Genomic DNA, 12664 nt, shown 5'->3' with positions numbered 1-12664 from the left:
AAGACGGGCCACAGGGCAGACCCGAGGAACTATAGGCCTGTCAGTTTGACCTCAGTGCCAGGGAAGCTCATGGAGCAGATCCTCCTGAGAGTCATCACGCAGCACTTGCAGGGCAAGCAGGCGATCAGGCCCAGTCAGCATGGGTTTATGAAAGGCAGATCCTGCTTGATGAACCTGATCTCCTTCTATGACAAAGTGACGCGCTGGGTGGACGAGGGAAAGGCTGTGGATGTGGTCTACCTTGACTTCAGCAAGGCTTTTGACACCGTCTCCCACAGCATTCTCCTCAAGAAACTGGCTGCTCTTGGCTTGGACTGGCGCACGCTTCGTTGGGTTAGAAACTGGCTGGATAGCCGGGCCCAAAGAGTCATGGTGAATGGAGTGAAATCCAGTTGGAGGCCAGTCACTAGTGGCGTCCCCCAGGGCTCAGTGCTGGGGCCGGTCCTCTTTAATATCTTCATCGATGATCTGGATGAGGGCATTGAGTGCACCCTCAGTAAGTTCGCAGATGACACCAAGTTAGGTGCATGTGTCGTTCTGCTCGAGGGTAGGAAGGCTCTGCAGGAGGATCTGGATAGGCTGGACCGATGGGCTGAGGTCAACTGCATGAAGTTCAACAAGGCCAAGTGCCGGGTCCTGCACCTGGGATGCAATAACCCCAAGCAGAGCTACAGACTGGGAGATGAGTGGTTGGAAAGCTGCCTGGCAGAGAAGGACCTGGGAGTATTGGTGGATAGTCGGCTGAATATGAGCCAGCGCACTCAGGTTCTCAGGTGGCCAAGAAGGCCAACAGCATCCTGGCTCGCATAAGAAGCAGTGTGGCCAGCAGGGCTAGGGAGGTGATCGTCCCCCTGTACTCAGCTCTGGTGAGGCCGCACCTCGAGTACTGTGTTCAGTTTTGGGCCCCTCGCTACAAGAAGGACATGGAGGTGCTTGAGCGAGTCCAGAGAAGGGCGACCAAGCTGGTGAGGGGTCAGGAGAACCAGTCCTACGAGGAGCGGCTGAGGGAGCTGGGCTTGTTCAGCCTGGAGAAGAGGAGGCTCAGGGGTGACCTTATCGCTCTCTATAGGTACCTTAAAGGAAGCTGTAGCGAGGTGGGTGTTGGTCTATTTTCCCACGTGCCTGGTGACAGGATGAGGAGAAATGGCCTAAAGTTGTGCCAGGGGAGGTTTAGGTTGGATATTAGTGTTATATATGGAGTGGTAATTCAAGTCGAGAAAATGGTTGATATTAATAAAGAAGGGGGAGATTTGGGAATGGGGCTATGGGGGTTGGAAAGCCCCGTGGCTGAGATAACATTAGACTCTTAACGACGAGGCCATCAGGAATATAAAAGAGTTTAGAGGGAACGAAGAAGGGTGATTCAGGAGACTCCATGCAGTCTCCGGTTTCTCGTTCTCCAGCTGGTTCTCTTGTTCTCCAGCAGTTAAGGCATGGATGTTTCTGGGTGTTTGCAGTTGTTGTTACATTCCAAGTTGTTTGAGCAATGAAAAGTTGTTTTGAAAAGAACTGCTGTGGAGAGAAGGGTATAAGAGCGGAGCCTGCCCTCAAGATTAAAAAAAGGCAACACGATGAAGTTACATCAATAAAGAAGCAGGAAAAGGAAGTGAAGAGGAACAGGCTGGCAGAATGGAGACCAGGACGGGAACAGGCATTTTGATTGCCTCATGAAGATAGGTTCGGCCAGACTCAGCAAACTGCTCAGAGAAGCTCGTACAGAAAGTCGCTGGGAATAGGTGCACTGGAGCTGGAGAGAAGCTCAAGCTGAGAGAAGCGGACCTGTGCACACAACTGCCCCTCGCTAGTAAGCAGTTGCACATTATGGGGAATCATACGTCCTTAGGAACAAAGGCTGTCCTGGTAACCTTACAGCTTATTCTCCTTATTAACAATCAGACAGTTTATGAGCCTGAAATACGGGACCAAACTGAGGTCAAGGTGTGGGACTCTGCAACTAAAAATGGCAAGGTTGCAGTGGGATTGCTCGGCACCTGGTGAGCAATCTCTGAGGCATTAAAGAGCCCTCTGTAGCCACAGTCAGAAGCATGTGGTTTGCCAGATAGTGAGGGAGCTGCGGGCTCCTTTACTGATCCGACTGCTACGCCATGGGCCCCTCTGCTGCTACAGCCATCTCAGGCCTTTGCTGTTCCGCCCCCTGGTGACCTGAACGTGCCTTTTGACCCAGGCCTACTGGCCTTCACAAGGAGATGGATATGCTTTTCTTCGATCTGGGAAGAATGGGATACATAAGGCCTGAAGACCAAGTTGCTTGACAACTTAAAGCAAGACATGTTGTTCAAAGGGAATGGAAAATGGAGACTTGTATGTAATCAAGAAAACGAGTCGAAAATGGAGACTGTTGAGTCGTGGAACTTGGAGGATTGTTTGTTACCTTTCCTGATTGTATGTGTGTATAGGCATACTAGCGTTTAGTATGTAAAGCAGCGTTCTGTATATTTAGAATGTTTGATGTTCGTGTGTGCGTGTTGGTGGAGCATAGACTGCCTGCATATCCAGCACTGTTTACTTGCCTTTTATACCTTTTATAGGTTTTATACCTTTTATAAATATTTGTTTTATAAATATTACAAAATTCAGATTGAGTTGAGACCTCATTTATAACATTAGGAAGAACTTCTTTACTGAGAGGGCTGCTAGGCATTGGAAGGGGCTGCCCAGGGAAGTGGTGGAGTCACCATCCCTGGAGCTCTTTAAAAGACGTTTAGATGTAGAGCTCGGTGATACGGTTTAGTGGGGACTGGTTAGTGTTAGGTCAGAGGTTGGACTGGGTGATCTTGGAGGTCTCTTCCAACCAGGTGATTCCGTGATTCATCACCATTAAGCACCATTAGATCGCGAGTGACCGCGCGCGCGTGGCTCCCCTCATTGGCGGTGCCCGTTAGGGTCAGCGGGCAACTCCCTCACGGGGGGGCTGTGAGGGGAGCAGACCCCGCCCAAGGCCACGCCCCTCGCAGCGCCCGCTGGGGGTGGGCGGGGCTGAGCCTTGCGCATGCGCGCGGCGGTGGCGGCGCGGAGGTTTCCGTGAGGCCGAAAGGAGCCGCGGCGGGCGGGGGCCGGGCGGGACGGGGCCGTGCTGGGTTGGGGCGGCCGCGGCCCCGTGTGAGCCCCCTGGCCGCGTGTGCTGCCTCCCGGGGTGCCCGTGCTTCGAGCAGCGCCCGCGTTTGCAGCCATGGAGGCGGAGCAGATGATGGAGGGGCAGCCGCAGGTATTGCGCGGGGAGGGGCGGGGCGGGGCGGGGCGGGGCGGGTGGGGCCGGCCTGTGCGCCCCGCTGAGCCCCGCCGTGCCCCGCCGTGTCTTACAGGTGCCGGAAAACCCCCACGCCGAGTACGGCCTGACCGAAAACGTGGAGGTAAGGGGGGAGCGGGAGGCGGAATCCTGATCGCCAGTGAGGCTGCTGGAGCTAAACTTAAAGCGTCATGGCCCTCAGGGGGAGGTGGAAGCTGCGCCAGGAGGCGGCAGGTTCCTTCGTGGTAAATGCTGCCGAGGTAGTGCCTGAGCCTTACCGTGAGGTTTCTGTGGGAGCTCTCCTGTGATGGTTGTCTGTTCCGTAAACATGTGATGCCACAAAAAGCCCGACAGGCTTTTACGACAGGGAGGGGAGCAGGAGGAGTTGATGGCATTTCTAAGAAATTATCCAAGGGAGGAGTTCCTTTAGTCCTGCTGTAAATGAGGATGTTGGATCTGAATAGTTCAGGCTAGCTTTAATTACTTACCCTGAGAGTAGGCACAATCCAGTGTGGCTGCTCCTGGTAGCCGCGTGGGTTAGGTGTTTATTTACTCTGTGATGTTTGTTTCTTGCTCACTAGGGAAATGCCTCCTGTCTTTCTCCATTATAACCTCATACCGTATGCTAAGATCATGCAGAAACTTTTTACACATCCTTTTTACTGATCTCCCTGAGAACTGTTTGCCTTGATACCTCAGTTTCCATTACTGAATTGTAACCTTATCCCTTGGTTGCATTGGTTGTTGTGTTGAAAACATTTGGCTCACTGTCAGTGGTACGGTATCCTTTCTTGAGCTACAGTTACCAGTTTCAAGATAATTCAGTGGCTTTTGACCAAAAGACTTGGAAGCATTTTGTGTATCTTAAAGTATCCATCTGTGCTTCAATAGAGTGGGGTCTCTTCGGTCAGACTACACCTACATTTCTGATGCTTTTAGCATTTGTGTTGGAAGTGCGTGTGTGCAGGAAATACTCGACTGGGACTGCTTATAGGAAACTTAGGACTTCCTAACACTTTCTCAAAATGTAAGAATTAAGCAGAAGGCTCCTCTGGTTTAGGTTTGTCCAAGGAAAACTGCACACTTAAAATCATTTCTTTATATCTTTTTTAAAACTTAAGTGAACTTGCAGAGAAATGTGTATTATTTGCACTTGTGCTTCAAAGTAGATCTTGCCACTGTTACCAATGTTCATTTACTTCTTACTCCTCCAGAGGATAGTAGAAAATGAAAAAATAAACGCAGAAAAAACATCAAAGCAGAAGGTGGATCTCCAGTCGTTACCCACACGTGCCTACTTGGATCAGACGGTTGTACCGATCTTGCTACAGGGACTTGCTGTTCTTGCAAAAGAGAGGTAAGATTCTGAAGTCTTCCGTCTGTTCTTAGGAAGAAGGTAGGTCTCAGACTTAAGCAGTATGTAACTTTTTCTGATCTCATACACCAGATATGGTCTTGTTAGCATCGTGGTTGTAAGAGATGATTTACAACAGGTTCATAAATACTGTGGGCGAACACAGCAGGATGTGCTTCTCACTTAACAGAAGAGTTATTCAGTGAATTTCTCATCTTCCAATGAGGTGTGCTACTGCAAAGTTTTTGGAGGGAGAAGAATATTTCTCATTTATCTTGTCATGTAATTCACCTTATAAGGGAAGAAGTTGTTCTAGTTGTGAACGAGATTTCAATAGTGTTTGATGAAAAAGAGTTCAATTTGCCATTCAAAAGAAAGAAACAAAGACGAATGTGGCCTGACGTGCATCTTAGTAAGATTTAAAACACTTTTTGATGGATGAGGTTGACCCTACTGTGTCTGTAACACAATAAGAAGCAAACTGATGATTAATCTTTTCAGTAAAGGCTCTTCTGTGAGGTGCCCCATATTTCTCATCAGTCAATGGAGAGGTGAATTCTTCAAATGTAACAAACAGGTGTTCACCTTATCCAAATGAACTTGTCTGAACTATTGGTAAGTCCCATGGCATATGAACCATTTCTCCATTTTGCTGAAATACCATCAAAACCTGGTGCGATGACCACAACCACCTCATTGTACCTATAGCCAGAAGAACAACCAGCAGTGTCTTAACCTCAGAAGGAGTTGTGAATTTGAACTAATTGTGCAGGCTGCAAAATAGGCAAAAGAGCATTTAGGAAGGTACACCCTGCCCCAGAGGCAGGATGCCCATCTTCAGTTGCCAGCTGTGGGAGTTGTCCTGCAGACTGAAAGCCATTTGGGAGGCATCAGCACCACTTATATGAGTCTCTTGGTGTTCACTAAAGGAGTGAAAAGGCACCTGTAAGCAGGAGTTCAAATGACAGTCTATGTAAATTTCCAAAAGTCTTCTGGCACAGTCTGTCACGAAAGGCTTTTAAAGAGAGTAAATTGTTGTGGGACTAAAGAAAAAGCCTTTATATGGATGAGGAGCTCGCTGTGCTATACAAGACCTAGGGTAGAAGTAAACGATGCATTTCCATGGTGAACAAAGCTCAGCACCATAGTCATGGAAAGGATCATTTGTAAAAATTTGAAAAAGTGGCTGATGCCAAAACTTGCTAATGATGCTGGTGGAGTTTTTACAGAACATGCTGTTCTGTTCTTCTTCGAAGTTGATCAATTTGTAAATAATTGTCTGTGAACTTCATAAAGTGACCATTACGCTTGTGAAAAATATCTTTAAATTGTTATTTATGTCAGTGCATTGCTTAGTCAAAGCAAATTCTGAATGCTATGATTTAGAAATCGAATGGGTACAAACAAGCATGTTGCTATTTAAATATATATTTTTCTTAATTTTGAATATTAAGTTTAATTGCAAGTCTCCTGTATTCTAGTACAGTGTGAAAAAGTAAGAGAAAGGAGTGACAAGGTGGTGAGAAGTATGGAATGCCAGCTGTGTACAGAGTGGCTGGACAGACAGTGCTGTAACCTGGAAAAGAGATTTCTGAGTGACAATGTATTAGGAATCTGTTAAATCATGAATAGCATGGAGGCAATGGATTGCAGTGGATTATTACTGTTATGTAATCTCTTCTATATGGTAATCAGATTAAGCTACCAGGTAGCAAATCCAAAATGAACAAAAGGAGGTGATTCTTCACAGATCACATAATTAAGCTACATAACTTTTTGCTTCAGGTTGAGGACTTACAGAATTTCATAAGGAACCAGCAGTTCTTTCTTAAAAACCTACTGACCAGATGTACACTGGAAACTTACTGGGTTTGTCTAGGTAGTTGGCCATCCCTGAGTCAGTGCTTCCAAGTGTTGGAGAGGAGTTAACGTTGCTTTTCACAGAAGGTAATTAGTTCTTCAGCTACCTAGTTTCATATAACAAAAAAAAATAATTACTTCTTTACTTTTCTTTACAGACCGCCAAATCCTATTGAATTTCTAGCAGCGTATCTTTTAAAAAACAAGTCACAATTTGAGGACCGAAATTAACTCCACTAAAGTGAGGACAATGTGGCTGCTAGACTGAAATGCTTATTGGTCGCAATTTATTTTCTGCTGTAAAAATCCTTTAGAAACATGATGTCTTTTTTAATCGCACAATTTGCTTTACCTTCTGAGTTATTTAATAAAGAACACTTTACATTTCATTTGTTCACTTGTTTTAAACTAGCTGGTAAAAGACTTTGAAAATAAAGTATTGAAACTGCACTATTGGATGAATGTCTGAATAATTCCCGGGGCATACATCACCCGAATGCATGAAACAGAAAGCAACAATTGGTTATGGGAATCATGCTGGTGATCTTGTCTATAACTTAATTTGGTTTTATTTAGCACCCTTCCTGTGCAAGGTACCTAAAGAGAATGCAAACTAATTAAAAATAGAAGTGATTTTGAGGATGGATTGATTAAGTAGAGAGGAGGGAACTTGCAGATCACTTGCCGTGTCCATCATTTTAGATGCTTCTATTAATGAGGTTTGCTGTACAGCATTTGTCACGGATCTCCCATGCGTGGTGTGCTGGATTTAACAGTTTAATATAGAAAAAAGTCTGAAGGGACTTAAGATTCTGTAATTTGGTTCTGTAATTCAATTATCTGTACTGCTGATCTGAGTTGGTGCATTCTTTCTTTGTCAAATGTAATCCTGATCTAACCCAGTAAAATACTGAATCTCCTGGGTTGTTTTTTTTCTTTAGGTTTACTAATGTGATTTTGTTTGTTTCCCATTCTTAACTTATCTTCTGAGATAGAAGTAGAGATCTTAAAGAGATTGGAAAAAAAAATGGGAAAAATACCCTGAAAACTATGAAAATAGGAATATTGTAGCTGGCAAACAGGCTCACAAGGTTGTTGGCAATGTGTGCAGGGACTAGACAGCCCTCAGAATTCCTAGTTCTCTTTTCTGAAATATGTAACAAGGAGCATATGTTCATTAGTATTTGGTATTAGACTCCAGAAATAGATTAGTATAGGCCAGCTTTTCATAGACCACAATGACTGTAATTTGTCTGACGGTCATCAGAACGGTACTTGGTTTCTGTGAGTTGTTTATTTAATCAAAATCCTGATTTTTATTCAAATAAACTTCAACATTGACATCTTACCATTCAGTGTTTCTTACTTAATTGATTTAATGTAGCAAACATAAAACCTTGTAAATTAAATTACTGCTGCAACAGTTAGAGATTTTCCTGTGTAAGATTAAAGACTGCATAATTTGTTTAGTAATCTATGCATAAATTGACAAAAGAGAAGCTTAGAACTCACATTGGGCCTGTGACAAGTTACAGATATGTACTGTATTTGCAGCACTAGTTGCAGAATTAGTGTAGTCCAAGAGGAGTAAAATTGGGAAACAAAAAAAACGGAAAGAACTGTAAACCCAAACCCACTCCTATTTTGGAAAACACATAAAAACTCTGGAACGAGGTTACTAATTCTATCGTGTTATGGTGAACACAGTCTCTGTCAAACATTGACACTTAAAGACACTGAAAGAAAGGATTTTAACAGTGTTTTGACTTACTGGAATGAATACTACCATTTAAGTGAAGATGAGGAGACACCATAAAGGCTTGATACTGCTATTTTTATTGCTAAAGCAGCATTCCAGAGTTTGATCTGTTGGTAACAACATCTCAAGACTGTAAGACTTGTCAAATCTGGAAAAAAAAAAATCTATGCTGATCGCAAATTTCTATGTTGAGAATTTATGCAAGGCCTTACAAAAAGAAGGAGCTCAATCATTAGTTTTCCGCAGACAGAGCAATTTGCTTAGAACATCCAGGCTTGCCTGAATTCAGAACGCAAATAGATTTCTCAGCTTGCGTTAATATCCTCTAGGAGTTGCACAAAAGCTTGAAAACACTCTGGCTTTCTGTACAGCTCTTGGATGGACCTAAAATCCCTAAGCATTAGTGCAAGTCTTCAGGTGAGCTGTTCCTGACAGCAGTGCACCAGCTATTCAGCTGTCACCAGCACTGTTGAGTACACTGCTGTTGTCACATGCTGTTGGTGTACCTGTTGTCTGGTGCGCTGGTTGTCACCTGCTGTTGTTTTCCCATCTAGGCTAGCTCAAGAGAATCAAAAAGGTGATGACGTTAAAAGATTTACTGATTGCAGGGTTCTGTTCTCGAATCCTGAAATATGTTGTCACCGGAAAATGCAATTCGACTTGCCAAATACTTTTTCATCTCCAAAATCAGTACAGCTTTTAGAGCTATCTATTTAGTTTTCTGAAGTTGTGTAGCTATTGCGAATGCAGTTTGATCAAAAGACTATCCAAGGCTCTCTCCCCATCAGACTTTCTAGAAATAAAGAACTGCTTTCAAACAAATGAAAAATCGGAAAAATTCTGACAGTTGCAAGCAACTGAAAATGGTAGGTTGGAAAAGAAACACGAGAACAATCCCTACGTGTAACAAACTTGATAGAATACAGGTTCTGATTTACTCATGTCATTGTGCTAATTATGTAACAAATTATTCCTAGCCAAGCCTTAGCTTGTGTTCCCCGTTCAATTTAATGTAGTCAAGATTCATTTGAAGAGTGACTACATAGCCTAGATCACAGGAGTACAGAATGCCAGACGTTATACCAAGAGGCATTTTACTATGATGAAAAGAGCATCAGCACAGTGTCTGCTACTGTTCGCTATTCAATTAAAGTTTTAAGTGAGGACTTAAAATATAAATGGTGCGTGAGTAGCTAGAGGGAAGCTTACAGCAGTACCACTGTGACGTTGACCTGGAATGTGCCAAACCCCTCTTCCCAATGTGCTTTTGTCTCTCTTCCTGGAGCTGGCTTTGCAATTGAGTGTGATAAACCAGTCTCTGTGAGGAACCTAAAATGTTCAAAGTCTATTGGATCGTTGTGAAGTTTCTGCTGGAGAGCATGTGGCCTTCCTTTTTCTCTGGTGTACATAGAGGCATCTGTAAGATGGATATTATCCTCTTACACGAGCTGAGATGCTATTGCTTACATGGGAAATGGTAATGTTTCCCTTGTAAGGGGTATGAAGTTTGGGGGGCCTGCTTTTAATACCTGAAGGAAGGACTGCTAGGAACAGCAGGTTCCTTGGGTGGAGAATGACAGCTGGAAATGACAGTTTGGAAAGAGGAAAAATAAAATAGAGTAGCAATGACAGGTTCCTGAGAAGGGAGACAGGAAGTAAACATTGTGAAAAGCATGACAGGAAAGAACACAAAATGAAGCGTATGCAATGGGACAATGAGAGCAAGGAACAGGACAGCAACAGACACAGAAAGCTGGGCCAGTTGAAACCCTGTTGTGCCTGCCACCCATGCTGAGCACAGGATGCTACTCCAGGAAACCCTGCATGCTAAGGGCACTCTAAATGGTAAGCTGTTCTTGCAGCAACTGCCGTCAGGCTTTTCTTCCAGGTAAGGAAAAAGTTGCCAACAGAAATACATGTGAGGCGGTTGTCTGTGCTCAAAGGGTGTGCTGACCTGAGGGATCTTCCTGTGCACTGCGTCTGCTCTGCCCTGCACATCAGAGAAAAATGATTGAAACTGATCTAACAGGCAAGTGCTTCTGTTATCTCTCCTACAAACGGCGCTCAAAATAATTGCAGACAAAGCAGGAGTATCTCTCAACCTAACTCGTGCTCCAACAGCATTCCCTGAAAGCTGAGTTTTCAGTGTCTCAGCCTGTGGCTAGAACATTTTCCATACCTCTGAGTCCTGAGCAGGTGGAAGCCGAGCGCTGCCTTCTTTTTACCTGAAGAGCTGCCTGCTTGTCTGTTTCTGCCTCTTTACGAGCTGTTAAACAAACAGTTCATGATCAGGACGTGATCGTTAAAAGCTTATGAAGAAACAACAAATCGGAACACTAACCACTGAATGCTGCTTATGCCCACCTGTGATAGGGAATGATGGAAAAAATAATCCTCCTTTCAGCCTTGCCAGTGGAAACTGGAAATTCCTCCTGTGGTGCTACAGATGACAAGCTTTGGCAGGCAAAAGTACAAATTGAGGAGGATGTCCTCCAGTTTCACTGGGCTTTGAATGGACAGCCCCAGTTGGTAAGAAAGGACAAATATTCACCAGAAAACAGGCTACTGTAGTGTTTGTGGCATGTGCCACAAGCAAAGTATTAGTAAAGTAGCCTTTGTTTTCTATGACCTGCTAACACTGAGCTGCACTTATTCCTCTGCATCCACAATGATATTATGTTCATGTTATGTAAAGATTTCATCCTAGTCTACACCTCATCTACACTGAAGGAAGTAAAGGTTTATGAGAAAAGCAAGGGAGAAGGAAACTTAAAAAGAAAGCATAAAGAGGAATCCATCCCAAGGTGATGGACAACGATAAAACCAAGAATTATTTAAAAAGGCAAGCTGAAGAAGAAAACAGACAAAACAAAACAAAAAAACACTACATAAAGAAATGCAGTAAAACCAGAAAAAAGTCACTTCGAAAAACTAGTATGCTTGTAACCCAAAACAAACTCAGAAGGCTGTGAGAAGGGTGTTTACTTACCAAAATTGTAATATGACTGTAAAAATGGCACAGAAAACGGCAGCAGAGCTCTGATAGATGATCCATGACCTACAGTAAAGAAAAGGCAAATAATTTGCTTGCTGTGATTACATTAATGGTGTCTCTCAAGAGTGCATGTGGGTGTATTTGAATGTCTAGAAATACACAAGGCGCTTGATTATGTGGCATTGGTGCTTGCCTCTTCTTATACAGAAATTGTAATCTGATAGCAATGTTTTTACTCATTACGCGCTCTAGATTACCACTTGGAAATTCTTATCTTTTAATTTTAAAGGAGAGGAATTGCTTAGGGAGGTGGAAGCTCTTCCTCTACATGGTAGAAAGAAATACCAGATAATTAAAAAAATAATAACCTCTAATTCCTCTGAAATAGAATTCCTTCTAGCAGCCTCCTCAAGCTGTTCTTGGGGGACTGTGGGACAACAGTGCATCGAAAACTTGAATTATACCCCGGCACGGCCTTTTTGGTAGGTATATAATCACAACTCTTACTTTTCCCCCACAGAGTAAAGATTATACTTTAGTTTATTGAGGTTTTAGTAGTCTGGTCAGGAAATATTGTCGGTGCTGAAGTTTGTGTAAAAGATTTGAGAATTAACTCCCGTTTATAAAAATGGGAATGTTAACTGCCAAAATAGTTTTATGTTACATCAGTAAGGCAGGATAATGCTGCTGGTCTCGGCAGCGGTTATAATTCACATTAACCTCTCTCAAAGCACTATTTCTAAAATAACAGCTGAGTAATGAAAGGACAGGCAGAGCAGTGAAGGCCACTGCAACCGTTCAGCGTTTGCTGGGCTGTTCAGTCCCCGTTTCCTCGCGACACCCCGTCACGCACGCTGCTCGTGGGACACCGGTCGTTATCGCCCCCCCGTTGCGCTGGGAGGCCCGTGTCACGGCTGGATCCTCACGCCTCACCAGGCGCTGCCCTGCAGCACCAGCCGTTCTGCTGTCAGGACGGTGCCTTTGTCCCCGCATTTCCTTTGTTCCGCTTTCTGAAAGACAACAGCAGCTCTGCGTTTCGCACGCGTGTATGGCCTCGGCTGGAAGGCTTTCCGAGGCCATGCGGCGGCACATGGGATGGCAGAGGGGGAGGACGCGTCGCCTAAAATCGCCTTTCCCCTTCCCCCTGTGGAGCCGGCCACGCTCCCCTCTCCAATTCCGCCTTGTTAGCTATTTGGGGCTGAGCTTGGCGTCTCCATGGCAGCGCTCCATTCACCGGGCTAACGCAACATGGAGGGGCTGGGGCAGGAAGGATGAAGCAGGGGACAGTCAGAGGCAAAGATCTCCACAGATGCACCCCCGCAGCCCTCGCCGCCTGCCGCAGCAGCTCGGGCACGGGGAGCTCCGGGGCGCCGAACAAAGGCAGGGGGCTGGCTCCCGCTGCGGTGATGGGAAACACAGGGGAGTGAAGGGGACGGGGGGGCAGGGGCG

General features: G+C 44.8%; 1 protein-coding gene and 1 long non-coding RNA gene across 2 annotated transcripts; one reads left to right on the top strand and one right to left on the bottom strand.

Moving 5' to 3' along the window:
* The first annotated feature begins 3057 nt into the window (after positions 1–3057).
* Positions 3058–6911, top strand: DPY30 (dpy-30 histone methyltransferase complex regulatory subunit). Its single transcript, XM_084513529.1, has 4 exons — positions 3058–3226; positions 3324–3371; positions 4462–4604; positions 6620–6911. The coding sequence occupies exons 1-4, from the start codon at positions 3191–3193 to the stop codon at positions 6690–6692; spliced, it is 300 nt and encodes a 99-aa protein (XP_084369655.1). The 5' UTR covers positions 3058–3190; the 3' UTR covers positions 6693–6911.
* Positions 4761–12594, bottom strand: LOC311433865. The gene is made up of 3 exons (XR_014691008.1): positions 11210–12594; positions 10400–10486; positions 4761–6568 (listed from the first exon to the last, which is right to left on the bottom strand). It is a non-coding gene; the product is annotated as an uncharacterized lncRNA (long non-coding RNA).
* Positions 12595–12664: the final 70 nt, after the last annotated feature.

This window comes from Aythya ferina (assembly GCF_964211825.1).
Source record: "Aythya ferina genome assembly, chromosome: 3".
Classification (NCBI taxonomy): Eukaryota; Metazoa; Chordata; class Aves; order Anseriformes; family Anatidae; genus Aythya; species Aythya ferina.
This window is presented reverse-complemented; position numbering and strand designations above follow the sequence as displayed.

Coding starts and splice junctions, on each gene's coding strand:
- DPY30 (XM_084513529.1), top strand. CDS start 3,191: ATGGAGGCGGAGCAGATGATGGAGGGGCAGCCGCAG. Junction 3,227..3,323: donor TGATGGAGGGGCAGCCGCAG/GTATTGCGCGGG, acceptor CGTGTCTTACAG/GTGCCGGAAAACCCCCACGC. Junction 4,605..6,619: donor GCTGTTCTTGCAAAAGAGAG/GTAAGATTCTGA, acceptor TTTTCTTTACAG/ACCGCCAAATCCTATTGAAT.